The sequence below is a fragment of the Erinaceus europaeus genome, chromosome 17 (genome assembly GCF_950295315.1).
Source record: "Erinaceus europaeus chromosome 17, mEriEur2.1, whole genome shotgun sequence".
NCBI lineage: Eukaryota > Metazoa > Chordata > Mammalia > Eulipotyphla > Erinaceidae > Erinaceus > Erinaceus europaeus.
In genome coordinates this window covers 10,131,789-10,159,496 of record NC_080178.1, presented here as the reverse complement: position 1 = coordinate 10,159,496, position 27,708 = coordinate 10,131,789, and the positions used below count along the sequence as shown (strand labels likewise).

Genomic DNA, 27,708 nt, shown 5'->3' with positions numbered 1-27,708 from the left:
TATTTATTTGGAGTCAGGTGGTAGCGCAAAGGCCCAGCTTAAGGATTCCGGTTTGAGTCCCCAGCTCCCCACCTGCAGGGGAGTCGCTTCACAGGTGGTGAAGCAGGTCTGCAGGTGTCTATCTTTCTCTCCCTCTCTCTTTCTTCCCCTCCTCTCTCCATTTCTCTCTGTCCTATCCAACAACGACAACTTCAATAACAACAACTACAACAACAATAAAAAAACAAGAACAAAAGGGAAAATAAATAAATATAAAAAATTATTTATTATTTACTATTGGATAGAGAAATTGAGAGGGGAAGGGCAGATAGAGAGGGAAAGAGAGCCCCCTGACACCATCATAAGCTATAGCTGAGCCCTCTTCTGGTTGGAAGGGGTGGAGGGGGAAGAGAGGGAAAGAGAGAGAGAGAGAGATTTCACAATAACGCCTCCCCATCCACAGAGCTCCCCAGTGCTGCCCATGTGCTAGAAATTGAACCCAGGGCCTTGTGCCTGGCAAGGTATGTGTTCTACTAGGTGAACTACTCTTTGGTTCCGTCACACCAGCTTTTGCATGAAGGGAAAAGTGGTGGAGGTGATAATGGTGATAATGATGGCAGTGGTGGTGACCATAATGGAGATGATGGTGATAGTGGTCATGGTGATGATGATGATGGTGATGCTAATGGTGGTGGTGGTGGTGGAGGCAGAACTAATGAGGGCTGCCGTCCCATCTGCTGCCCTCCTTGGCCTCACAGAGACCCTCCGGGAGACCAACTGCTCCCTGACCAGAGTTCTCCCCAGTCCGGCCCTTCCCCACAAGAGGACTTGGCCAATTTCCAGGTGCTGGTGAAGATCCTGCCTGTCATGGTGACCCTGGTGCCCTACTGGATGGTGTACTTCCAGGTAAGCATTCCTGCCGTCCTGCTTGGGGAGGGGGCTGCCAGCCTGAGCTTCCTGGTCTCTGCTCTCACTGTGGAAGCCCAGGCCATGTGAGAAGAGGAAGGGAGGGATGCGGACTGCTTCGTGCAAGTGGTGAGGAGTCCCACAGAGCCCCCCACCAATGAAAATCCCTAAGGGGCACCTGGAGGAGTTCTGTAGCAGGGCTGGGGGCTGGCCACACAGAGAAGTCGCCCCTCTCTGGGCCCTGGCTTCCTCAGTGTAAAATGGTGATTTAGATGAGGGCCTCCGTCAGCGCCTCTTAGCCTTCAGAGACCCTGGCTTGACCCACAAAGCCCTGGTGAGACAAGGGGGCAGCTCAGGGCCCCACAACAAGTTAGGGCAAGATCCCAGCATGACTGGGCCTCAGAACCACCGTGGAGGTTTCAAAAAAATACAAACTTCTGAGTCCCAGCCCAGACTACAAATTGCTGTTGGAGGGGTTGGGGGTGGAGGGAGGTGCCTCAGTTTCAGAGGACAGCCAGGTGAGAACCACTGCTTCTCACAATCCCCAAGGGGCAGGCTAGTGGGTGTGGGTGCAAGTGTGTGTGGTGTTTGTATGGTGCGGTGCGGTGTGTATGTTATTTAATGTGTGTGTTGTGGTATGAGTGTGAGTACTGTGCACGCATGGTATGTGGTATGTGTGTGCATACATATGTTTGGCATGTATATGTGTGTGAGTGGCATGTAGCATGTGTGTTCTGGTTATATGTGTGGCATGTAGTATTGCGTTGATGTCATATGTGTTTGTGGTGTGTAGTGTGTGATGGGCATGTAGAGTGTATGATGTGTGTACTGGGTATGTAGTGTGTGTGATGTGTGTACTAGGTATGTAGTGTGTGTGTGTGTGTAGGGTTGGCAGCAGCTTCCCATCAGCCCCTGTGCCCCAGCCACTGCCTCCTGCCATCCATTAACAGGAATGGGGGTTGTACAGGCCAGTCGGGGACAGAGATGAATAGTGTCAGCCAGCACAGGGACTCCTGACCCTCAGAGTACTGACAGCCTTCAGCTGGTGGGGGGCTGCGTCTCTGGGCAGATCCAGCCCCTCCTCAGCCCCAGCCCCTTTACTAGGGGCACTGCCTGGTCTGGTCTCTTGTCTGGCCATGTCCACATCCATCCGTTGGTTGGGTCATTGCTTGCACAGCTCTTGCCTGCATCACCTCGGAGTCAGAGAGCTCCCTGCAGGGACAGCCATGTCACAGCACACCCATGCTGTCTAGAATGCATGCTCTCCCAGTGCCAGGCCCTGGAGTCACTCGTCTGAGTCAGACCAGGGGCCCCAGGATGTGGCTGTGGGCATACCCCCATGGGGATGGGAGCTGGGTCTCTGCCCAGTGGTCCAGGGCCGCGATGGGGAAGCCCCTCCTTGCTCCAGAGTGCTGACCAGCCCACCACTGTGTCCTCGGCAGATGCAGTCCACCTACGTTCTGCAGGGCCTCCACCTTCGGATCCCCAACATTTTCCCAGCTGGCCCCACCAACAGCTTCATGGTCCAGAGCACTGGGAGAAGCAGCTATAAGGTGAGATGCAGGTGGCCAGGTGGTTCAGTCCTGGGAGAAGAGGAAATGAAACCACGCTAGCACTTCCCTCCCCCAGAGCCAGGACATCCTCCTTGGGGTGCAAGAAGTGTCCCCTGCAGGGGCAGCGCACCTCATGCCACAGTCTGGGAATTCCCTGGAGAGTCTCAGTTGCTATAGAGAATTTTCTAGAAGGCTGCCCTCCCAGTGGCCCTGAGATGAATGCATGACCCTTTGTCACATTCAGGTCCCCCCACCCCACCCCTCTCAGAATTCTGCACCCAGCTCCCAGCATCTCTGGGACCCTAGGTTCCAGTCCCTGTCTTCCATTTGGACTTTTTGAAAATAAACTTTTGGGAGCCAGGTGGTGGCACAGCGAGTTAAGCGCACGTGGTGCAAAGCGCAAGGACCGGTTTAAGGATCCTGGTTAGAGCCCCTGGCTCCCCACCTGCAGGGGAGTCGCTTCACAGGTGGTGAAGCAAGTCTGCAGGTGTCTATCTTTCTCTCCCCATCTGCCCCTCCTCTCTCCATTTCTCTCTGTCCTATCAACAACAACAACAATAATATCAACAATAAACAAGGGCAACAAAAGGGAAAATAAAATTAAAAAATAAATATATTAAAAGAAATTTTTAAAAAGAAAACAAACTTTTAAAGGCCAGGCAGTGATGCACCTGGTTAAGTGCACCTATTACCAAGTGCAAGGACTTGGGTTCGAGTCCCTGCTCCCGACCTGCAGGGGGGGATGCTACACAAGCAATGAAGCAGGTTGGCAGGTGTCTTTCTCTCCCTCTCTCCCCCTTCTCTCTCAATTTCTTTCTGTCCTATCTATCTAATAAAAGTAGAGGGGGAAAAGGAGATAAAAAATTTAAAATAAACCATTGAAGGCACCGGGTGGTGGTGCACCTGGTTGAGCGCACATGTTACAATGCACAAGGACCCTGGTTCGAGTCCCCAGTCCCCACCTGCAGGGGGAAAGCTTCACAAGTGGTGAAGCAGTGCTGTGGGTGTCTCTCTGTCTCTCTTTCTCTCTATCCCACCGTCCCCTCATGATTTCTGGATGTCTTTATTCAATAAATAGATAGGTAAAAAAAATTAAAGCCATTTAAAATAAACATTAAAATAGTTTGTTTATTTGGATACAGGCAAAAAAAATAGAGGGGAGTATGGAGACACCTACAGCATTGCTTCACTGTTTGTGAAGCTTCTACCCCTGCAGGTGGGGACCTGGGCTTTGAACCTGGGTTCTTACACATGATAATGTGTGTACTAACTCCCAGCCCCTCCACCTAGACTTTTTGGCCTGTCACACTTCTCAAACCAGAGCAGCCCAGAGTGACCACTGAGTGGCATCCAGGTGACCAGATGTCCCTCCCTTACCCCAGGCAGATGCCACATGCCAGGACCCTGAAGTGTCCCCAGTGGTCCCCCCCGCCCCCATCCCCCACTCCGCACCCCACAAGGCTCCTTCTGCTCAGCCAGGGCACCCCCGTGGCTCCCTCTTGCCCAGATCCCGGAAGCCTGGCTGCTGCTGGCCAACGTGGCGGTGGTGTTGGTGCTGGTGCCCCTGAAGGACCGTGTGCTCGACCCACTGCTGCGGAGCTGCAAGCTCTTCCCCTCGGCTCTGCAGAAAATGGCACTCGGCATGTTCTTTGGGTTCACCTCCGTCATCGTGGCAGGTGTGTGGGTGCAGGGCGGGGGGGGGGAGCACAGGCTACCCCTCAGCTCCTGCTGATGCTGTGGCCCCTGGCTGAGAACAACCTCCCCGGGTCTTACTTTCCCAGAATTCAGAGAGTTGTTTCTCCCCTCACCATGACAGATGGTCAGGTAGAGGGGGAGGGAGGTGGTGTGGTGGTTAGAGTATTGCACTTGAGGGCATGAGGTCCCTGAGTTCAATCCCCAGTGTTACATGTGGCAGAATGATGCTCTGGCTCTCTCTTCCTCATTCTCTCTCTCCCCCCTCATTCTCACTAATAAATAATAATAATATACTAATATTTCTATTCATTTACTTATTTATTGGATATAGAAAGAGATTAAGAAAGGAGAGAGAGACCCACCTGCAGCACTGCTTCACCACTAGCAAAGCTTCCCCTCTGCAGGAGGGTACCAGGGTCCTTGTGAATGATAACATGTGTGTTCTGCCAGATGCACCGATACCTGGCCCCAAAAAGGGGCCGAGAGCAGGGGTAGATAGCATAACGGTTATGGAAAGAGACTTTCCTGCCTGAGGCTCCAAAGTCCCAGGCTCAATCCCCTGCACCACCATAAGCCAGAGCTGAGCAGTACTCTGCTAAAAAAAAAAAAAAATTAAAAATTAAAAATTTTGTTAATAAAAAGGGGGATGGGCAGGGGTAGACAGCATAATGGTTATGCAAAGAGACTCTCATGCCTGAGGCTCCAAAGTCCCAAGTTCAGTCCCCTGCACCACCATAAGCCAAAGCTGAACAGTGCCCTGGTTAAAAAAAAAGGGGGGGAGGGGGTGACGGTGGTGCACCTGGTTGAGCGCACATCTTACAATGCAGTTGAGCACACATGTTACAATGCATAAGGGTTCGAGCCCTTGATCCCCACCTGCATGAGGCAAGCTTTGCGAGTGGTGAAGCACTGTTGCAGGTGCCTCTCTGACTCTCTCCCTCTTTATCACCCCCTTTCCTCTTCATTTCAGGCTGTCTCTATCCAATAAATAAAGACAATTAAAAAAGGTTTAAAAAGAGAGAGGGGGAAAAATACTCTCCCCCATGGGATGGCAGCTCCCTTGAAGGTAGAGATATTTTTTTTCTCCCACTACTATGAATGATGCATGTGTGTGCTTGATAAACTCACTGAATGCATTTGTCAATGTAGGTCGAATTTTTTCTTAAGCTAGAGATGTGAGAGAGAGAAAGAAAGATGTCCCAACATCAACCCTTCCCTCTTATGTAGTGAGGTCCAGCCTTGAACTTAAGTCTTGCCCATGACAAAGCAGTGCACTATCCAAATGAGCTAATTTGATGGTCTTTGAGTGCATTTTCCAAATACACAGCCCCCTGGAAAACTAGGAAGGCTTTTGTAAAAAAAAAAAAAAAAAGAAAGAAAGAAAAGAAAGAAAGAAAAAAAAGAAAAGAAGAAATTACCTGCAAAATATGAAAGGGAGAGAGAGAAGCCGTATCACCTGGGGCCTCATGTAGGTAAGGCAAGTTGAGTGCTTTGTCACTGAACTACCTCTTTGACTCATAGGGTCTTCAGTTATTATTTACTTATTTTGGATAGAGACAGAAATTGAGAGGGAAGGGGGAGATAGAGAGGGACACACACACACACACACCTGCAACACTGTTTCACCACTTGTGAAGCTTCCCCCCTGCAGGTGGGAACTGGGGTCTTGAACCTGGGTCTTTGTGCACTGTAACATGCGCACTCAACCGGGTACACCACCACCAGACCCAGGGCCATTTTTTAAAAAGTATATTTATTATCCACTCTCTTTACTTTTCAAAATGGACTGAAGTCACTGATGAAAAAAGGGTTCTCAGATATAACAAACTTTTACCAGAGCACTCACTACTCAGCTCCAGCTTATGGTGGTGTGGGGATTGAACCTGTGACTTGGGAGTTTCAGGCATGAGAGTCTATTTGTATAACCATCATGCTATCTACTCCCACCCCCTACAACAGTCTTTTCTTACTACTACAGAACCTTCAGCCTTTTCAGTGAGTCTCATAATGATGCTGAAGTTATTCAGAACCAATTATTATTATGATTTTATTGCTACCAACGTTATTAGTGAGGTTCGGTGCTGGCACCACAAATCCACCACTCCTGGTGGCCATTTTTTTTTCCTTTTTTTCTCTCTTTCTCTCTAATTTTTATTAGACAGGACTAAGAGAGGACAGGGATCTGGAGAGAGCAAGAGAAAGACAGATAGATACCTGCAGACCTGCTTCACTGCATGTGAAGCAGACCCTTGCAGGTGGGGAGCTGGGGCTCAAACCCAGAACCTTGCACTTGCTAACATGTACACTTTAACCAGGCGTGTCACCTCCCCGACCCACTCAGAGACTCTTAAAAAGTGTGTGTGCATGTGTGTGTTTTCATGAGCTAGAGAAAGAACATAGCACTACTCAGCTTTGGCCTGAGGAACTTCTGGGGGCCTCAGACATGTGCGTCCTGTGCTCTGATGCCGAGCTCTCTCCCTGGGCTACTTTGAGTTTCTTTTTCAGCCAGTGTTGGGTGACCTTGGGATCTTTATCCATCCTTCCTTTAGAGGAAGCTACCTATAGCTCTCAGAGAGGGCGAGTGATTTGCCTAAATTCACACAGCCAGGCAGAGATTGGGGCAGGACTAGAGCTCAAATCCCGTCTCCACATCCTGCACTTACTCCACCAGAACCCAGTTATTTTCTAAGCAATGAAGGGGAAGGACAGAAGCCAGGCTAGAGATCCTACTGTGAGTGTCGAGGAGGTGGCACAGTGGGTAAAATGCTGGACTCTCAGGCATGAGGTTCTGAGCTCAGGCCCTGCACTGAATGTGCCAGAGTGAGACTCTGGTTCTTTCACTCTCCTCCTTTCTAACAAATAAATAATTGAGTCCTTAAAGGGGGGCGCCTGTGGCGGTGCACCTGGCTGAGTACTCACATTACGGTGTGCAACTCACATCACAGTGTGCACGGGCCCAGGTTCAAATCCCTGGTCCCCACCTGCAGGAGGAAAACTTCACAGGTGGTGAAACTGGACTGTAGGTGCCTCTCTGTCTCTCTCCATCTCTATTTCCCCCTCCCCTCTCACTTTCTCTCTGTCTCTATCCAATACCAAATAAATAAATATATTTTTAAAAACAAGAATTAAAAAACGTTGAAAAAGAAAGCCTCGTATGTTACTTAACATGGCAGTCAGGGAGTTATGTGAAACCATGGAACACGGGCCGGCTTTGAAACTTTGAAACACAGCCGGGATCAAATCCAGCTGGCCATGCATTTTGAATGCCCAGCGTAGAACAGGTTCTCAGTTCATAAGACCTGTTGCCTTGGGCAGATCCCAGCTCTGAGCTTCCTAGCAGTCAAGGCAAAAAGAGAAAGAGTCAGCATCCAGATAGTGACAACTCCCAGTTTTTTCCCCATTAACTGCTATGTGACCATCGGCTCCCTAGTGAGTAGCTATCACATGCAGAGCTCTGTAGGTGAGCCTGACTGAACCCCCCCCACCACACCCATACTAGGAGTCCTGGAAAGGGAGCGGTTACAATATATCCAGCTCAACCAGACGGTGGCCCAGCAGATTGGCCAGGAAACGTACTACGCGGCACCACTGTCCATCTGGTGGCAGGTCCCACAGTACCTGCTCATTGGGATCAGTGAGATTTTCGCCAGCATCCCAGGTACCCTGCACCCCACCCCCACATACACGCGCACGCACACACAGCTGGCATTCCGGTCAGCCCTTGGGCTTCCTCTGCACAGAAGGTGGGAGTAAGTGACGGGACTCAGTGGCAGCACTTGGGTTAAACCAGGCCAGGCTGGGGACACAGTGTTTCCTGTCTTCCCCCACACTGGGCTCTGCCCACCCTGTGTCTTTGTAGTTGCTGTTCCCCTTTGCCTCAGACTAAAAGGGAGCTTCAGAGGGCCGGGCAGTAGCAAACCTGTTTAAATGCACGTTACCCTGTGCGCAGACCCGGGTCTGAACCCCCACTCTCCACCTGCAGGGGGGACAACGCTTCATGAGAGATGAAGCAGGTCTGCAGGTGTCTATCTCTCTCTCTCCTTCTCTATTCCCCCTCCTCTCAATTTTCTCTGTCCTGTCCAAAAAAAAAAAAATGGAGGGGAATCAGCCACAGGGAGCAGTGATATAGGGGTATAATGGGATTTGTAGTGCCAACACCAAGCTCCAGCAATAACCCTGGTGGCATAAAAATAATAATAATAAATAAAAAGGGGAGCTCCAGTCTCCTCTCTACCTCTGAGCCTAAGTGCTATCTCTTCCAGGAAGCCCTCCCCAAGACTCCTGGTTGGCACAGAGTAGGGGTCCCCGTCCCCTCTATCACATTTTTGTGTGTCATTTTTGTGTGAACATTTTTGTGTGTCAGTCTCTCCTCTTTTTTAATAACCACCAAGGTTATCACTGAGTTTGGTGCCTAAAGGATGAACCCACCACTCCTGGGGGCATTTTTTTTTTCAATTTTTTAAAAATAGAATCAAGAGAAATTGAGAGGATGACACCTGTAGCACTGCTCCACCACTCGTTAAGCTTCCCTCCAGCAGGTGGGACGGGGCTCGAACCTGGGTCCTCGTGCATGGTAACACATGCGCTTTACCTGGCACACCCTGAGCCAGCCCCAAAGGGGCAGCCTCTTCTATCCTCTGAGAAGCAGGGCTGCCCCAGCGGCAGGCCCAGAGCTGGACTGGGTGGGACTGACTCAGCGTATGTGGGTGTGAGCGAAGTAGTGCAAACAGTAACCAAGTGGAAAGATATGCAGGGGTGGGGGAGCCCCAGGATGGGGGCACTGTCCCGGAGGACGGAAAAGGCAACAGGGGTAGGAACCCTCACAGGCAGGGGAACAGCAAGTCTTGAGGTGCACACTGCCTCTGAAATGGGAACCCCAAGAAGAAGAGGAGCAAGAACTTTCGGGGGGGAGGGGGATGGGAGCATCCAGCAGAAGGGTTCCAGTTGGGCTGGGTGAACATGGTGGAGGTAGGGGGTCACTGGAGTTTGTCTGTGAGGGGGCAGAGGTACCCTAGCCACAGGATGGGCACTATGAGGAGAGGGGGGCAGCTTGCTGGCTCCATGGGGGCTGGGCTGTCCCTCCATCCCCCACAGGCAGGACTCCCTCCTTCTCTCCCTGCAGGCCTAGAGTTTGCCTACTCCGAGGCCCCACGCTCCATGCAGGGCGCCATCATGGGCATCTTCTTCTGCCTGTCAGGGGTCGGCTCACTGCTGGGCTCCGGCCTACTGGCACTGCTGACCCTGCCGGGTGGCTGGATGCACTGCCCCCAGGATACTGGTGAGTGGGGCCCAGGGCAGGGAGGCCAGGGTACCCCAGAACAGAAAGAAGCAAGCCGGCTGGCCAAGCACTCCCCTTCCTGGGCCTCAGTTTCTCCAAGTGTCTAAAAAAGGAAGTATGGAAAACAGCAGACACATGGTGCATTCCTGCTGCTGAGACCCCAGGATCTGGGTCTCAAGCCCCCAGCAAGAAGAGTGTGTCTCCTGCCTGAAGTGGCCAGATGTTAGAGGGCTAGTGTCCAGGGGTCCCCAGACCCACCCACCTCTCCTCCCTCCAGGGAACATCAACAAATGCCACATGGACAACTATTTCTTTCTGTTGGCCGGGATCCAGGCAGCCACAGGGCTCCTGTTCATCTGGATCACGGGTCGCTACGAGAGTTCGCCCCCTAGAGGTGGTCCCAGCAGGGACCGGGGCTGAGCTGCCTCCCACCAACCCCCCAGAACAGACAAGCAGCCTGGGGTTCCCTTCTCAGTTTATTCTGTCCCCAATATCAGGATGAAATGGTTCCCATAAATACAGGGCATCAAGCTCTTCCTCATGGTCCATGACAAGGCGGGGGAAGGGGGTGGGGGGGGGTGGGGACAGACAGAAGAGGCTTGGGTAGGCATCCTCTCTTGAGGGACCTGGGCAGGGGACTGAGGTCAGCAAGCAGCAGTGGGGGTAGCAGGGGTGGGATGGGGGGCCCGGTCAGGAGCTGCCCCGAATCCTCTCCATGTAGCTGCGCAGTTCTTCAGGGTCCTTCAGCCCCATGTCCTCACACACCCAACGGATGTCGTCCTCGCCCGCCACTAGGATGGACTGCACAGCCGGAGCCCCCGCGGGCTCCTCAGGCAGCGGGACCGGGGGCGCCTTTGCAAATGTCACAAACTCGACCCGCTTCCTTCGCCCCCCGGCCTCCTTCCGCGTCAAGGTGCTGGGGGAGCTGGTGGGGGCCAGGACTGGGGGCTCCTCTCCTCCTCCTCCCCCACTCTCGCAGGGGCACCCCCCTTCCCCCTTGGGTGGATCAGGGGCCTGGCGGTCCAACTGACGGCTCAGTTCCTCCTGGTCGGTGCCCAGCCAGACCCAGTTGTGGGGCTGGGGGGAGGCAGGGTCAGCGGCGCCATCGGGGGGTTCCTTGTGCTGGTAGCGCAGCACAAAGACCACGCCGTTGACCAGGAAGATGAGGATGGCCAGGCAGAAGATGCCCAGCAAGGCATACATGCCCAGCTCCAGACTGGTGACCCGCCGGGGAGCCGGAATCATCTCTTCTTCCTCCTCTCCCCCCCCCTCCTCCTCCTCCTCCTCAGCCTCAGACCCCTCCTCTGCCCGATCGAACTTGCCCCTCACACCCCCACTGGTCCCTGCACTGCCCAGCCCCTGCCGCTCACCCCCCAGGCTGGTCTGGGTGACCAGTGAGCTGTGGACTGGGCTGGATGGGAGGGCAGAGGGTCCCGGAGTGGGGCTGGGGGGCAGCCCGAGCCAGGCGGTGCCAGAGGCCAGGGGCACACGGTGGCGGGCCCCCCGGCGGCAGGGCTCAGGGGGGTGCAGGGCCACGTGCAGGGGCAGCCCCTCGGAGCCTGCTCCATTCACCACCACCCCGAGCTGGCTGCCCCTCTCCTGGGCCGGCAGGACGGCCCCGGGCTCCTCAGCTGAGACGGACAGTCCCAGGTCTCGGTGGTCATAGAGCTCGGCTGGGGCCAGGGTGTGGTCGGAGAAGGACAGCCACAGGGACAGGGCGACTTCCTGTGGGGCACACGGACACAGGCAGAGACAGCGAGGGCAGGCATGCATGCACACAGAGACCGCTCCCCCAGAGACAGGGGAGACAAAAGAGAGAACGAGACACACGCGGATGGACAAGACACAGGGAGAGAGGGGACATGCGTCAATCACCTGCCTGTCACACAGCCCCCCCCGGGGTCTGAGCTGTGGGAACGGTCCTCTGAGAGCCAGCTTAGCCAACCTCCCATTGCCACTGACTTGGTCACCGCCGGCCTCGGGGAGCTCACTACCTCAGAGGACAGCCAGTCATGCCAGAAGCCCTATGGTGAGGGCTGGGGACACCTCCCACTCCCCACCCCATCCTCCAGCTGTCACCTGCTTTGGGGCTGGCATGGCCGACTGCGCCCAGCATGTGGCCGTGACCTCCCCGGGGTGGATGGTGCCCCGGCTCAGGGCCAGCGAGATGCCCATCACCGGCTGCACTCGCAGGTCCAGCACCGACACTTTGTCATCTGTCACGGCCAGTGCCTGCTCCCCCAGGATGGAGTCGGACAGCGGGGACCGCACCTGAGGGACAAAGTCCACAGCCTGTTCCCTCTGTGGGACCAGCGCTAACCCCCCCTTCTGTGCTCTGCCTCCCAGCATCCTCAAAGCTGCTTCCCAGCAGCCTCTGCACCCGTTACGGACCCTAGGTGCACCTGGCCCCCAATCCCACACCAAGGGATACCTCCCTTTGCACTCAGGACCCGGCCTCCACATAACCAGCCCTGCACTTGAACTTGGAAGATTCCCCTACTATTCTGCCACCAGATCCCAACCCCACTGAGCTCCCCAGCTCCATTCTGGGTCCCCCAAACTCTTCACCCTCGCTTCTGAGGTTTCTGGGGTCCCTGCAGTCATCTTCCAGGGGCATCTGCTCACCTCAATGGAGGTGATCCCGGGCTCCCGGCCCACCAGCACACGGCCCCCCTCCAGCGAGGCCACACGTGGGTCCTGCACGCGGGCGTGAGTTGCCACCAAGTGGGTCACGTCCAGCAGCCAGTCCGGGCCGAGAAGGTAGGTGAGGGGGCGGCCGCCGTCCAGCGGGTGGGCCGCAAAGGGGACGAGGAAGCGCACGCTGGCGCGCTGGTACTGCAGGCGGCAGCCCCTAGCTCGCCGCTCGGCTTCTTCTGCCACACTGGCCTCTGGCTCCGGGATCCTGCGGGCCAGGGTGGGCGGGAACATCAGCCCACTTTAGACTATGAACTCTCATTGGGCACAAGTAAAGCCTCCGGGGGTGGAGCCAAGCCCTATGCCCCACCTCTGCCCCTCCCTCATTGGTGCCTGCGCCTATGCATCACGACACCCCACCCACTTCGTGCTCCTAGTTGGGACCTGGGTGAAGGGGAAGACAACCCTCTCTTACAGGGGAAACCTAGGCGCCCTTCACTCTGGAGGGCTCGAGGTCACCACTTAGAGTGTCTCTGAATTTCCCCATAGTATTTGCTAAGCTATGTGTCCTCTTGAGTTTTGCGAACACAGCAGTGAAAACAAGATGCTGGAGGCTGGGCAGTGGTCCACACGGTTGCATGCACTTTAGCACATGTTACTGTGCACAAGGACCCAGGTTCAAGTCCCCAGTCCCCACCTGCTGAGAGTGGTGGTGGTGGCGGTGGTGGTGGTGATGTTCAAGTGGTGAAGCAGTGCTGCAAATGTCTCTCTCCTCTCTCTCTCTTTTAAAAGATTCTATTTATTTATTTGTTTAAGAGAAAGATAGGAGAAAGAGCCAGACATCATTCTGGTACATGTGCTGCTGGGGATTCAACTCAGGACCTCATGCTTGAGAGTCTAATGCTTTATCCATTGTGCCACCTCCCAAGCTCACCTTTCTCTCTCCCTATCTTTCTTCTCTAACACCAAGAGCAATGAGTTCCTTGTGCAGGCATTGAGCCCCAGTGATAACCCTGGTGGCAATTAAAGCAAAACAAAACAAACAAAAATGCCAGCAGATTGTTTACAGATACAGACTTTTTACTTCTTTAAGTTTATTTATTTTCCCTTTTGTTGCCTTTGTTGTTTTATTATTGTAATTATTGTTGTTGCTATTGATGTCATCATTGTTGGACAGGACAGAGAGAAATGGAGAGAAGAGGGGAAGAAAGAGAGGGGGAGAGAAAGACACCTGCAGACCTGCTTCACCACCTGTGAAGCGACTCCCCTGCGGGTGGGGAGCCACGGGCTCAAACTGGGATACTTATGCCAGTCCTTGCGCTTTGCGCCACCTGCACTTAACCACTGCACTACCGCCCGACTCCCAGATAGACATTTTAAAGTTCAGGAAACTGAGACCCAGAGAGGACATTTGTCCACGATCATACAGCTAGACAATAACAAGACTGAGTTTCAAACCAAACCCCTCTGATCTCTAAGCTCCTGGTCTTAACTCTCTTCCCTATCTTCTGAGGTATGCATTCTCCCAGAGCAAGGCAGAAGGGTGGGCAGCCCACCAAGATCAACCAGATGGTTCAGTCTATGGAGAGGCAAACGCTAGAAGAAGTCTATGGAGAGAAGTGAGGCTGGGAAGGAGGCAGGAAGTTCGGCTCAGTAATTGCAAACAAAGCTGACACTGGTTGGGTGGATGGGTAGAGGGTTTGAGAGCAACTGAGTGGGGTCCTTGGCTGTATCCCTGCATGTTCTGAGCCCTCTCAATCCCAGAGTCACCTTGCCAAGGCCTGCTGGTAGCCCTCTCTTCCCTGCTTCCACTCACCCTTCAGCAGGGCCAGGCACCCTCCATCCTCGGACCTGCTCAAGTGTGGTGTCAGTCAGCTCCACACGCAGGGGCAGCAGCGGGGCCCACACCGTCAGCCGCAGTGAGGCCCGCAGCCGGCGCCACCAGAAGTCCACGCGCAGCCCTTGAGCACCCCGGTTCTCCTTGCCAGACACAAACACGGCGTCACAGGCCTCTGACACCTGTAGGGGGACAGAGGGCCGGCCGGGGGTGGGCTAGGCTTCTGAAATGGGGCCTGGAGAAGGTGCCCCTGGTCCACCTCTAAGAAGAGGTACAATCCAATTCTGTATCTTATCAGCACCATGTCCTTTTTTTTTATTTTTTAAATATTTATTTATTCCCTTTTGTTGCCCTTGTTTTATTGTTGTAGTTACTGATGTCATCATTGTTGGATAGGACAGAGAGAAATGGAGAGAGGAGGGGAAGACAGAGAGGGGGAGAGAAAGATAGACACCTGCAGACCTGCTCGGACCAGGATCCTTGAGCCATTCCTTGCTCTTTGCGCCACCGGCGCTTAACCCACTGCGCTACTCCTCATGTTCCTTTTTTAAGTGTTTCTATTTTTTTTGTCATCTTTATTTATTTATTGGATAGCAACAGCCAGAAAATGAGAAGGGGGAGAGACAGAGAGACACCTGCAGCCCTGCTTCACCACTTGTGAAGCTTTCCCCTTGAAAGTGTGGGGACGAGGGGCTTGAACCAGGATCCTTTCACATTGTAACATGTGCACTCAACCAGGTGCACCACCACCTGGCCTTTTTTTTTTTTTTTTTTTTTTTTTTACCATGTTCTTAGATTGATTTCACTGTGGGGCGGTAATATACCTAGTACAGTACCTGCGTTACCATGAGTGAGACCCCAGGTTAAAACCCTGGCACCACCCAGGAGCACCACAGCACTGAGGGAAGCTCCACAGATGGAGAAGCAGTATTGTGTGCTTATGAATGTGCACTCTCTCTCTCTCGTTCTCTCTCTCTCTCTCTCTCCCAAATCGAAAAAAGAAAACGTTGGCCCAGGAGGAATAGACTCATGCATGTGTGAGGCCCTAAAGCTGTAGAGAAAAAGAAAGAGAAAAGTTCAAGGGAAGGGAAAGAAAAGTGATTGCTTCATGCACCTAAGATCCATTTCCCCTGGAGGTGCCAGCTGTTTCTGAGTTCACCTGGAGCCCTGCTGGAGAAACTGAGGCTACAACTTTCCCCACCTACTTGTAATCACTGGCTCCTATTTGATTTTATTTACTTACTAACTGATTTACTTATACTAGAGCACTGCTTCTGGGATTGAACCTTGGACCTTTGGTACCGCAGGCATGAGGTCTTTTTGCATCACCTTTATGCTGTCTCCTATCTCCATGTCAGACTGTTTTGGGGGTCTGAGAACACTAAAAAAAATATTTCCAGACAAATCAGTGATAAGCATAGTCCTGGGAGTCGGCGGTAGCACAGCAGATTAAGCGCACGTGGCAAGAAGCACAAGGACCAGCATAAGGATCCTTGTTCGAGCCCCTAGCTCTCCACCTGCAGGGGAGTCGCCTCACAGGCGGTGAAGCAGGTCTGCAGGTGCCTATCTTTCTGTCCCCCTCTCTGTCTTCCCCATATCTCTCCATTTCTCTCTGTCCTATCCAACAACGATGACATCAACAATAACTACAACAATAAAACAAGGGCAACAAAAGGGAATAAATAAATATGGAAAAAAGGCTTCCTTCATAATTATTGTTACCTTTTCCAGTATGTAGTAACTGCATTATTGTAATAGCAGTAGCTGTCATACATATATTTGCCTCCAGGGTTATCGCTGGGCCTCAGTGCCAGCACGACGAATCCACTGCTCCTGGAGGCCATTTTTCCCATTTTGTTGCCCTTGTTATTGCACTTGTTGTAGTTGTTATTGTTGTCATACCTGTTGTTGTTGTTGGATAGGACAGAGAGAAATGGAGAGAGGAAGGGAAGACAGAGAGGGGGAGAGAAAGACAGACCTGGAGACCTGCTTCACCGCTTGTGAAGCAACTCCTTGCAGGTGGGGAGCTGGGGACCCAAACTGGGATCCTTAACTGGCTTTGCACCATGTACGCTTAAGCCACTATGCTACCACCCAGCTCCGAGCTGTCATATTTTTTCAGTTCCTTATCTTAGGGTGGTTTGTTTTTTTTTTTGCTTTTTGCAATATTAAGATATACTCCCATCTGACTTGACTCAGTTTAGAGCAGAGCTGGGGACTGAAGAAAGTATTCATAGAGGGTATTCATACGGATATATGCCCAATTTTTTAAAGATTTACTTTTTAATAAGAGAGAAAGAGGAGCAGAGCATCATTCTGGTGCATGAGGTGTCCAGGGTGGAAATCAAGACCTCAGCACTTCATCTGTGGTCTCACCTCCTGCCCCAGAGATATATTTCCATGTTAAAGTTTAAGAAACTGAGGCCCAGGTTGGTCACACAGCTTCCTTGGACAGCGCACTGTTTTGCCATGTACACAACCCAGGTTTTCAAGCCTGGTCCCCACTGCAATGAAGGACACTTCAGTGCTGTGCGACCTGAGAGAGAGAGAGAGAGGGAGGGAGGAAAGAAAGGGAAAGGGGAGAGAGAGGAAGGCTAAAGCTCATGGGCTGGGAAGATAACATAGTGGTTACACAAAATGAATCATGCGTGAGGCACCAAAGGTCCCAGGTTCAATCCCCAGCACCACCAGAAGTTGTAGCTTAGAAGTACTCTGCTAAAGAGGAGAGAAAGAGAAAGAGAGAGAGAGAGAGAAAGAGAGAGAGAGAGGAGAAGAAGACAGAGAAGAGAAAAAGAAACTGAGGCTCAGAGAGGCAATACTTGCTCTTGATCACACAGCTGACAAGGATGGGTCTCAGACTAAACCCCCCAGACTCAGAGTCCCTAACCCCAGTTTTTCCAATGTCCACTCACCTCAGTGCCCAGTCTTGCCCATTACTCAGGGCGCCCTGAGTACTCCCATGGGGCTCCTGGGCGCCACTCACCTGTAGGACCTGTGTGTTGGCTGACTCGCAGCCAATGTGCTCCGTCACCTCGGTCAGCACCCCCCCGATGTCCACGGTAACCAGGCGCACGGGGACTTGGCGAGGGACTCCGGTCAGCGGTGCTGTGTTCACCAACTCTTCAGCCTGGGGGTGTGGGAGGAGCTAAGTCCCAGCTCCACTGCCCCCCACTCCAGTCTGCCCCCTACCCCGGCAGGGACCGCTTACCTTGGCCAGGGGCACGAGGGCTCGTATGTTGCGCTCAGACACTACCATCTCCCACACCATCTTGTCCTTCTCTGCTGCAGGGGCCTGACCTGGGTACTCCAGCTGCCAGGTGACAGGCCGAGTGACAGCCACGCCCCCACCAGTACCATTCTCCACCAGGAAGTCCACCCACAGGAACTCAGACAGGTCCAGGGAGCTGCTGGCCAGAAGACAAGGAGAATGAGTGCCAGGTCTGCTGCCAGCAACTCCTCTGTGCCCTGGGCAGGGCCTATGATGGGTCCAGGTGGGGACACTGAGGCATGGTGGTTCTACAATTCATCCAGGGTCACTCCAGCGAAGCATGGCAGAGCTAGAGTGAAACCCAAGCATCCTGCCTCCAGAGCTCAAGCTGTGTCCATTCTTGGGCTCTATAAGAGCCAGGTAGCAAGACCTGGGAGGAGGCACAGTGGGTAAAGTACTAGATTCTCAAGCATGAGGTCCTGAGTTCGAGCCCCAGCACTTCATGTGCCAAAGGGATGCTCTGGTTCTCCCTCTCAATAATAAATCTTTAAAGAAAAATCTATAGGGTGCGGGAGACTGCATAATGGGGACATGAGACTTTCATGCTTGAGGCTCTGAAGTTATAGGTACAATTCCCAGCACCTCCAGAAGCCAGAGCTGAACACACAAAATACTATAGTTTTTTTATAGTTATTTATTTATTCCCTTTTGTTGTCCTTGTTGTTTTATTGTTGATATTATTATTGATATCGTTGTTGTTGGATAGGACAGAGAGAAATGGAGAGAGGAGGGGAAGACAGAGGGGGGAGAGAAAGACAGACACCTGCAGACCTGCTTCACCGCCTGTGAAGCGACTCCCCTGCAGGTGGGGAGCCGGGGGCTCGAACCAGGATCCTTATGCTGGTCCTTGTGCTTTGCGCCATGTGCGCTTAACCCGCTGCGCTACCGCCGACTCCCAAAGTTTTTTTTTTTTTTATTTTTTTCATCTTTATTTGTTTATTGGATAAAGACATCCAGAAATTGAGAGGGGTGGTCCGGGAGGTGGTGCAGTAGATTGGATTCTCAACTTGGTCCCAAGTTCAATCCCTGGCAGCACATGTACCAGAGTGATGTCTGGTTCTTTCTCTCTCCTCCTATCTTTCTCATGAATAAATAAAGTCTTTTAAAAAAAAAAGAATGAAAAGAGAAAAAGAAATTGAGAGGAAAGGGGATAATAGGAAGGGAGAGAGACAGAAAGAGACATCTGCCTCCCTGCATCCCTGCTTCACCACTCGCAAAGCTTTCCCCTTGCAGGTGGGGATCGGGGGCTTGAACCCAGGTCCTTGAGCACTGTAACGTACGCTCAACCAGGTACGCCACCACCCGGTCCCTAATAAATTTTAAAAGAAAAAGTGAGAGAGATTCAGGTGACTACCTGGGTTTCCTCCCACACACCACACACCCACAAATCCTGAAAGTTCTGCCTCTCCAAGACCCTTCCACTCAGGCAGCTGTCCACAGACACTGGGGTACAGAAAGTACCCTTAGGGAGTCGGGCGCAAAGCTCAAGGACCAGCTAAAGGATCCCAGTTCCAGGCCCTGGCTCCCCACCTGCAGGGGAGTCGCTTCACAGGCGGTGAAGCAGGTCTGCAGGTGTCTATCTTTCTCTCCCCCTCTCTGTCTTCCCCTCCTCTCTCCATTTCTCTCTGTCCTATCCAACAACAACAGCATCAATAACCACAACAATAAAACAACAATGGAAAAAAAAGGGAATAAATAAATATTAAAAACAAAGAAAGAAAGTACCCCCTGTCAACCCCTCCTTCCCTCCCTTTCTTGATGTTCTTCAGGTATAACCATTATGCTATCTCCCTGTTTCTCTCTCTTTGTGTCTCACTCCCAGACACTGCGGAGCTCTGTCTTATGGAGGTGCTAGGGACTGAACCCATGCAAACCTTCTGCAGAACCACTGTGCTATCTCCCTTGTCCCCTGTCACTTTCCACCAAGGGGGGGGGGGGGAGATCCCTTCCAAGCCCCAGGACTGGGCACTCAATCCGTGAAAGAACACCCTGGCCGCTTTCTTTGATTACGTGCCCACTGCGTGCTGAGCACCAGCCTGGACGCTCCAGAGACAGTATCTCACATTCCTTTCCCAAGCCCTCCAGGGGTGGTATTATCCTCTGAGAGGGTAGTGGCATGAGGGGAGAGTAACTGACTTATCTAAGGTCATTCACCCCCCAAAGTATCTGAACCCAGGTGTCAAACCGGGGCTGCAGAATCCATGACCTTGATCCAGGCTGGGACACAAAGATGACAAATTCATGATGCTAACTAAGAACTACACGTTGGCTGTGGTGGAATATTAATGACCCGGGAAAAAGGAACCATGAATGGTGGTGAGAGGCAAGGTGGTGGTTGTGAAGATTGGAGCTGGTGCCCAAATAGGCTGGCACTGCCTGGAATGGGACTCCTACTTATCCCAGCTGGCACACGGTTGACGATGGAGAAACAGTGGCTGAATGAATAAATGGTACAAGGATCTGGTTTGCGTTGTATCCTGGAAGGGGTCTATTAATGATGCACTTGCTTACAGGAGAGGGGTGTGACTGGCCAGCCCCTGGTGCCCCTAAATCTGTCCAACCTACATTTTAGAATCAACACTCACTGCCCCCAGGTCCCTGCAAAGGGCAGGGAGCTGCCCACCTGGCATCTGGCTCCTCCGATCCTTCCACACGATGACAGGTGATGAGGCTGGTGTGGTGCTTAGAGCCCTTGAAGCGGTCCAGCTTGGCTGTCCAGAGGGTGGGCTGGGCTGGGCGGGCAGCTGACACATGCAGCCCCTTCTTCACCTTGATCCTGAGGAGAGGAAGAGGACTCGCTGGTCAAGATGACTGCCGCACTGAGGCCGTGTCATAGTGACCGAGGACACCAGGCTCCTGTCTGCCCCTGGACTCCAGCGCACCTCCCTCTTCATCCTCCTATGTCCCAGCAGGACCCCATGCCATCACCAGCCCCGCCACACAGCTCCTTTTCTCTCAAAGGCCACCAAGGACTGTCCCATGGCCTCAAGGTCAAGTCTCCCTCCAGGGCCTTGTCCAGTTTCATCTCAGGCTGGGACTAATCTCATCCATCCTGGCGGCCAAGCTCACCATGCCTTCCTGAGGACAAGGTCACCAACTGTGCCTCTGAGACTTTTCTTTCTTTTTTTAATATTTATTTATATTTATTTATTTTACTCTATTTATTTGATAGAGACAGCCAGCAATCGAGAAGGGAGGGGGAAATACAGAGAGAGACACAGAGAGACACCTGCAGCCCTGCTTCACCACTCGCAAAGCTTTTCCCCTGCAGGTGGGGACCAGGGGCTTGAACCTGGGTTCTTGCACATTGTAATATGTAATATGCTCAACCAGGTGCACCACCACCCAGCCCCGACATTTATTTCGAATAGAGACAGAGAGAAGGGAATTGAGAGGGAAGGGGGAGAGAGAGAGGGGGAGAAACCTAGAGCCCTGCTTCACCACTGGTGAAAAGTTTCCCCCAGTTTCAGTCAATATTTATTGTTTTCAAAAAATATTTCATTTCATGAGAGAGACAGATGATGGTGAGCAATGAGAGCTTATGATGGTGGTGGGGATTGAAACCGGGACCTCAGAGCCTCAGGCAGGAATGTCTTTGGCAGAACCACTATTCTGTCTCCCCAGACACAATATTTACTACTTATTGGATAGAAACAGAGAAATCAGGGAGCTGGGTGGTGGCACACCTGATCAAGTGGACAGAGTACTAAGTGCTGGGACCCACACAAGGGAACTGGGTTTGATCCCCTACACTCCACCTGCGGAGGAGGGGCGGTCGTCGCTTTACAATCGGTAAAGCAGATCTGCAGCTGTCTCTCTTGCTCTCTCTCTATCTCCCCCTCTTCTCTCAATTTTTCTCTGAACTATCCAATAAAATGGGAAAAATGGCCACCAGGAGTAGTAGATTCTTAGTGCGGGCACTGAGCCCCAGCAATAACCCTGGAGGCAAAAAAAAAAAAAAAAAAGAAACAGAAATTGAGAAGGAAGGGGGAAACAGAAACAGAGGAAGAGAGAGGAACCTGCAGCACTGCTTCACCACTCACGAAGCCCCCCCCCCCACAGGTGAGAACTCGCGGCTTGAGCCGGTCCTTGTGCACTGCAACACGTAAACAAGCTCATTATTGTTTTAAGATTTATTTATTGATGGGAGAGAGAATCTAAGTGAGAGAAAGTAAGAATAGCATAATTCTGGCAAACGTGATGCTGCAAATCAAACTCAGGACCTCATGCTTGAGAGTCCAACACTTAGTTCACTATGCCACCCGCTGAGCCCCATAAAGGCCTGAGGGAAATTTTTTTTCCCCCAGAGCTTTGCTCAGCTCTGAATTACGGTGATGCTGCAGATTGAACTGGGACCTCAAGAGCCTCGGGCAGGAGGTTTTCCCCACCTGGGGCAGCTCTTCTGCATAAAAACCCTTAACATAGTCTCCCCGGCCCCCCTGAGCATTTTCTTTCAGGGCCTGGTCTGCCCTTCCTTTCTTTCTGGCTCATTCCACAATCCTCTGGCCAGCGCCATTTCTCCTAGAAAGCTTTTGCTCAGCCAGCCTCCAGCTCTCATCAGAGCACAGGTGCCAGTTCAGGCCCCTCCAGCCCCCTTCCCTACCACTGGGTCCCTTGGTGGCAGCTGGAGACAGAGCCCTGCACCCCTCCTCTCTGTGGCTGCAGAGTGGGGCTCCAAGTGTCCTTTCAGGACAGATCTAGTGAATGGGGGAGTGGAAAGAGGAGGCGTGCAAGGGACAGGAAGGGACACAGGGACCCCCTCACCGTAGCGTCAGCAGGCTGGCCGTGAAGTTGTGGCGAAGCAGGAGGGCGGCGCTGAACAGCTGGCCGGGCCGCACAGGCACATCCGGCACCTGCAGGGTCACTGCCTCGTCCAGGGGCACCTCCTGGTAGCGCGGGGGGTCTGCTGGCCGCAGCTCCACACTGCCCACTGGGAGGGCCTGGTCCTGACGGTCATCCTGCCCAGGATCTGGCCCACAACCCCAGGGGCCCTCGGTGGCAGGCTCCAGCGTGTAGGCCAGCTCTGCCCGAGTGGTGGCCGTTGGGGAGAACCAGTGTGCAGGGAAGGCCAGCTCCACCACGCAGGCACCCAGCGATGGCTAGGGAGACACAATCAGGTGGGGGAATCCCCCAAACTTCCTGGGATGGGAAGCCTCCCCTGCCCCGCCGAGCCCAGACTCTCACCTGGAAGCGGCAGGCACGGTGAGTGGTGCCCGCAGGGTGCCTGGCATGGAGCCGGGCACAGGGCAGGCTGCCAGGCCCTGGGGGCCAGTCCTGCCCTTTGAGATGGAAGAGCACTCGGGCCTGGGGCTCAGCAGGGGTCACGGCTTCCTCCACTGACACGGCCCGCACATCCCAGGGCACCGGACGCTGGTGGGGCTGTGTGACACGAGGAGGGACCACCTGGAGGGAGAAGGAACAAGCTGAGAAGAGAGGGTGCCAGTGCCCCCCACCCACCCCCACTGTGGGGATCTCTCTCTACCTGCTGGGTGGCAAAGGGCGGGTAGGAGGCACGCAGCAGAGGCTGGGCACGGGGCCAGGGCTGCAGGAGCAGGAAGGTCTCTGAGCGGGAGCCCAGCGAGGAGTTGGCAGGTGGGTAGTGGCCCACTTGCTGCACCCGGAAGTGTTCAGGGGCATCCAGGAGCTCCAGGGCAGCTGGTAGGTATACAGGGTCCGATGGGCCCTGGTCAGCAACCCCTGGAGAGGGAGAAGGGGGGTGATGATGGTGTCAGCCTCCAGGGGCACCATGGGAGCCTGCAGAGGAGGGTAGCGAGAGTTACGGGGGGGGGGGGGGGGGCAGGTGGTAACACACCTGGTTAAGTGCACATGTTACAATGCACAAAGACTTGGGTTCAGGCCCCCGGTCCCCACCCACAAGGAGGAAGCTTCACCGGTGGCGAAGCAGGTCTGCAGGTATCCCTTTGTCTCTCCCTCTTTATCTCACTTCCCTCTTAATTTCTCTCTGCCCTTTCAAAATACATAGTTAAGAAAATATTTATCCTGCCTCATAACTTAGTCTTTCAGACACCAAGTTGCAGATGCTATTATGATTCCATTCTGACCTTTCTGGGCAGACGACCTCATCAATGCGTCCCAGGACCTCACCTCTCCAGAGCCCTACCCCACTGGGGAAAGATAGAAATAGGCTGGGGATATGGATTGACCAGCAGAGAAGCAATTACAGAAGTCAGACCTTCCACCTTCTGTACCCCATAAGGAATTCTGGTCCATACTCCCAGAGGGGGAGAGATGTTAGGGAAAGATGACCAGAGGGCTCTGAAAACCAATTCCATCAGGATCCAGAGAGAGGAGGAAAAAAGGAAAGACATCCGAAAGTAGTAATAGGTGGCGGTGTGACAAAACATGGGCAAAAATGTATGTATGTATAAACAGACAGTTATAGAAATAATAATAAACCCACATCTGTGACCCTGGGAGAACTACTGCAGTTTTCAATGGAGGCAATGGGAATACAGAACTCTGGTGGTGGGAATGTTGTGGGATTGTACCCGTGATCTTGCAATTTTGTCAGTCAATATTAAATTACTAATTAAAAAAAATATATGTGGTCTGGGAGGTGGTGCACTGGATAAAGCATTGGATTCTCAAGCATGAGGTTCTGAGTTCAATCCCTGGCAGCACATGTACCAGTGTAATGTCTGGTTCCTTCTCTCCTCCTATCTTTCTCATGAATAAATAAATTCTTTAAAGAAAAAGAAACTGTCCCAGTGTCCTAGGAAGTGGGGGGCTTCTCCTTGTACAGCAAAGGGTCCCAAAAAGTCTCATGGAGCAGGATGAAGAGTAGGGTGAAATAGAGAGAAAGTCAGATTATTCAGCAATTAGAAGTGCAAAGGGGGTGGGGAGACAGCATAACAGTTATGCAGAGAGCCTCTCATGCCTGAAGCTCCAAAGTTCCAGATTCAGCCATAGCCAGCACCACCATAAGCCAGAGCTGAGTACATTGGTGAAAGAAGAAAGGAAGGAAGGAAGGAAGGAAGGAAGGAAGGAAGGAAGGAAGGAAGGAGTAAAAGATCAGTAAGACCCTGGGGCCAGGTGGTGGCACACCCACCCGGTTGAGTGCACGCACTACAGTCTGCAAGGACCCAGGTTCAAGCCCCTGGTCCCCACCTACAGGGAGAAAGCTTCATGAGTGGTGAAGCAGGGCTGCAGGTGTGTCTCCGTCTCTTTCCCTCTCTCCCTCTCCCCTCCCAATTACTTTCTATATAATAAATAAACAAACAAACAAATACCAGAGCAATACTTTGGCACATGCAACGCTGGGGATTGAACCTCGGACCTCATGTTTGAGAGTCCAGTGTTCTGTTACCAAGCTGCTTTAGAAAAAGAAAGAAAGAAAGAAAGAAAGAAAGAAAGAAAGAAAGAAAGAAAGAAAGAATGGAAGAAAGGAGAAGTTTAAAAAAAATTAGAGGGGACAGAGTGGTAGTACAACCGGTAAAGCATACAAATCACCGGGCTGGAAGACCCAGGTTCAAGCCCCTGGTCCCCACCTGCAGGGAGAGCTTCACAAGTGGTGGAACAAGTGCTGAAGGGCTGAAGATCTCTCTCTCTCTCTCTCTCTCTCCTCCCCCCTCGCCAAACTTCTGTATCATAATAAATTAAATAAGGAAACACTGTGGTCCGAGAGGTGGCGCAGTGATAAAGCTTTGGACTCTCAAGCATGAGGTCCCGAGTTCGAACCCTGGCAGCACATGTGCCAGAGTGATGCCTGGTTCTTTCTCTCTCCTCCTATCTTTCTCATAAGTAAATAAAATCTTTAAGAAAACATTAAGAATTTTGACATCAAACCCACAAAAAAAAAAAGCCAACCTAAAAAATGATTTATTTTATTTACTGCATAGAAGAATATTTCACACGAGACAGAGAGAAGCTACAGCATTACCCCAACACATGAAGCTCAGGGGATTGAACAGTGAACCCCAAGCCTGCAAGTCTGATGCCCTACCAGCTGAACTATTTACTTAGGTAGATAGAGGACATGCCTAACCATGTGTGGGCCCAGGTTGGAGCCCTGACACCATAGGGGCATGCCGGGGGACGGGGGATGGGTTGGGGGAAGCTCAGGTCCTGTGGTGTCTCTCCATCTTTTTCTCCCTCTCTCTCTGCTAAAGTTGACCCAGAAGTAGTGAAAACAGACATGTACTAGGCCCCAGCTCCTCAAAAAAAAATTTTTTTAATTAAACAAATAAAATGAAAACCCACAAGAAACTGTGTTCCATTCTTGTAAGAATTCTGAGAACTAGGTTCCAATCCCACTTACTTCCCAAGTTACAGCTGCAGAAAAGGAGTCTGAGTGGTTCAGATGGAAAGGGGTAGGGTTGGAAGGCAGAGCCCAGGGATATAACCCCAAGACCATCCAGCCTCTCCAGCCTCCACCCCCTCACCCCCCCACCCCCCAGGCTCCAGGCCTGGGGCTGGGAGCTTTACTCCCTACAAGGGGGGACAAAGTCTGGCTGAACTGCAGTCTGGCTCTGACAAGGAAACCACAGGAGGGAGTCAGAATTCAATGAATCTAGGAGCTTTGGTCATGGCGGCATTCTGTGGGTTTTAGTTTGTTTGCTTTTGTGCCAGCTTTTAAGTTGGTGGTTCTGTCTGCCACCAAATGATGTGGCAAATTACCCTTGGCAGAAAAAAGAAAGAGAAAGGAAGGAAGGAAGGAAGGAAGGAAGGAAGGAAGGAAGGAAAAACAGGACTCTCCTGTCTTCAGCCTGTGGTACCTTCTCCCTGCTCCCTAGCATTAAATGAATGCACAGATGTTTATGCCCTAGGCTCCAATGTCCCAGGTTCAATCCCCAGCATCACCGGACACCAGAGCTGAGCACTGCTTTGGTTAAAAATAAATAAATACGGGTCGGGCGGTAGCGCAGCATAAGGATCCTGGTTGGAGCCCCCGGCTCCCTACCTGCAGGGGAATTGCTTCACAGGCAGTGAAGCAGGTCTGTAGGTATCTTTCTCGCTCTCTCTCTCCCCGTCTTCCCCTCCTCTCTCCATTTCTCTCTGTCCTATCCAACAATGATGACATCAGTAACAATAATAATAACTACAACAAAAAAACAAGGGCAACAAAAGGGAAATAAATATTTTAAAAAATAATAAATGGAAAAGGGAATGCTGCCTCCGTAAGGAAGCCCACCTGGATTCCTTGCTCTCCCCACCAATATCCCCATCTTCCACACCTGGGGTTGCTTCTTTTAAGTCTGAGTAATTTATCTCTCTCTTCCTATCCCCAGGGCTTGTCTTACTCATCTCAGAATTCCTAGGTGGGGCAGCTTTCTGACCCAAGGCTGGCTAGCTGGTTGGCTGGCACTTGGGGCTGCTGTGGCCATCTTGGAAATGTCCCCCCCGAGGAAAGCGGGAAGTTGGGGACAGTGTTTGCACTTGATGGGTAGGAGTGAGGGGTTGTAAACCCTGGAGAGCTGCCTGGAGGAGGGGTGGCCACTACTGTGTCATGAATGTAGCCTGATTTCCTTATCTGCGGGTCAGAGTTATTAGGACTCCTGCTGGATCCCTCGGGAGGGGAGCAGGTGGCTGAGCGCAGTCCTGTGCTGGGCTTGGAGTGTGGGGGCTGATGGTTTTAATCTCTTCCCAGACCCTCCCCATCTCCAGCGTGAGTCTGAGATGGCGCTCCAAGCTCCCTCTGGCCCAGGATTGGCGTAACAGGTTAAGTGCCTGGCTCCCAGGGGGGCAGTCCCCTGCCTCCTGTGCTCCACCGCCTGGGTAATTACAAGATGCTCTGTGGCCTGACTCCCACGGAGCCCCCGCCACCAGAGGCCAGCTTTGAGGGAGCCTAGGGAGGGGACAGAGGAAACCTGGTTCTCCCCCCTTCTTCTGTGGCACCATCCACAGGCTATGCCAAGGGGTGCCGAGCTGGGGTGCAGGGCGATGACAGCTTTCTCCTCCAGTGCTGGGGACACCCCAGGCAGTACCAAGGCAATCTCCGCAGGCTTCTAGGTGGAGAGATTACTGGCGGGGGGGGGGGGGGGGGAGGAGGCTCTGTTGCCTGCGGGAAGGAGGTGGGGGGATCCGGGAGCTGAGCGCCCCCAGGAGGCGGGGCAGTAGCAGAGGCAGGCGCCCCCCTCCAGGGGCCGGGAAGGTGGGTGGTGGTGTCCCCGCCGACCCGGGGGTCCGGGAGGAGCTGGGGGGGTGAGGTGAGCAAGGTGAGGGCAGCCCCGGGACGCGCACCCCGGGGTGGCAGCAGCAGCTCCGGGAGCACGCGGCCGGCGCTGGGATCGGGGTCCCCCGGGCACCCCCCAACCCGCCCTCCGCTAACCTCTCGCGACGTCCAGGGCCAGGGCCAGGGCCAGCAGGAGGCCGAGCGCGGCTCCGCGGGGCCCCGCCATGCGGCCGCGCATCCTCTGGGAAGGCGGCGGCGGCTCAGGCGGCCGCGCTCCGGACCCGCATCCCGGCCGCCGGCTCCCGCGCTCGCCCGCCCGCCCGGCCGGGTCCCAGACAATGGAGCGGAGCCGGGCTGCGGGCGGGCGGGAGGAGGGAGCCGGGAGCGCGCCGCCCGCCCGCCCCACCGGGTCCTAGTGCCCCACCG

At 53.1% G+C, this 27,708-nt stretch overlaps 2 protein-coding genes across 6 annotated transcripts in view; one reads left to right on the top strand and one right to left on the bottom strand.

Moving 5' to 3' along the window:
• Window positions 1-9,947, top strand: part of SLC15A3 (solute carrier family 15 member 3) — a 17,672-nt gene extending 7,725 nt beyond the window's left edge. Inside the window, exons 3-8 of one of the 4 annotated variants that reach the window (XM_007519651.3) lie at window positions 738-885; window positions 2,328-2,438; window positions 3,946-4,114; window positions 7,633-7,791; window positions 9,256-9,411; window positions 9,689-9,947. In XM_007519651.3, coding sequence (XP_007519713.1) covers window positions 738-885; window positions 2,328-2,438; window positions 3,946-4,114; window positions 7,633-7,791; window positions 9,256-9,411; window positions 9,689-9,831 — 886 coding nt within the window. In that variant the 3' untranslated portion in view covers window positions 9,832-9,947. Of the gene's footprint in view, window positions 1-737; window positions 886-2,327; window positions 2,439-3,917; window positions 4,115-7,632; window positions 7,792-9,255; window positions 9,412-9,688 lie in introns of those variants that run through there. The other 3 variants (XM_060176277.1, XM_060176278.1, XM_060176279.1) reach the window with 3 other exon arrangements.
• TMEM132A (transmembrane protein 132A) lies at window positions 9,875-27,708 on the bottom strand. Of its 2 annotated transcripts, none has more exons than XM_060176276.1 (11): window positions 27,439-27,708; window positions 22,633-22,847; window positions 22,335-22,553; window positions 21,915-22,249; window positions 19,774-19,926; window positions 17,091-17,289; window positions 16,866-17,009; window positions 13,862-14,064; window positions 12,037-12,313; window positions 11,491-11,682; window positions 9,875-11,136 (listed from the first exon to the last, which is right to left on the bottom strand). In XM_060176276.1, exons 1-11 carry the CDS (start codon window positions 27,518-27,520, stop codon window positions 10,102-10,104), a joined length of 3,054 nt encoding a protein of 1,017 aa, XP_060032259.1. In that variant the 5' UTR covers window positions 27,521-27,708; the 3' UTR covers window positions 9,875-10,101. The 2 variants fall into 2 exon arrangements, with proteins under 2 accessions (XP_060032259.1, XP_016042096.2); XM_016186610.2 differs by having other exon boundaries at window positions 17,091-17,286.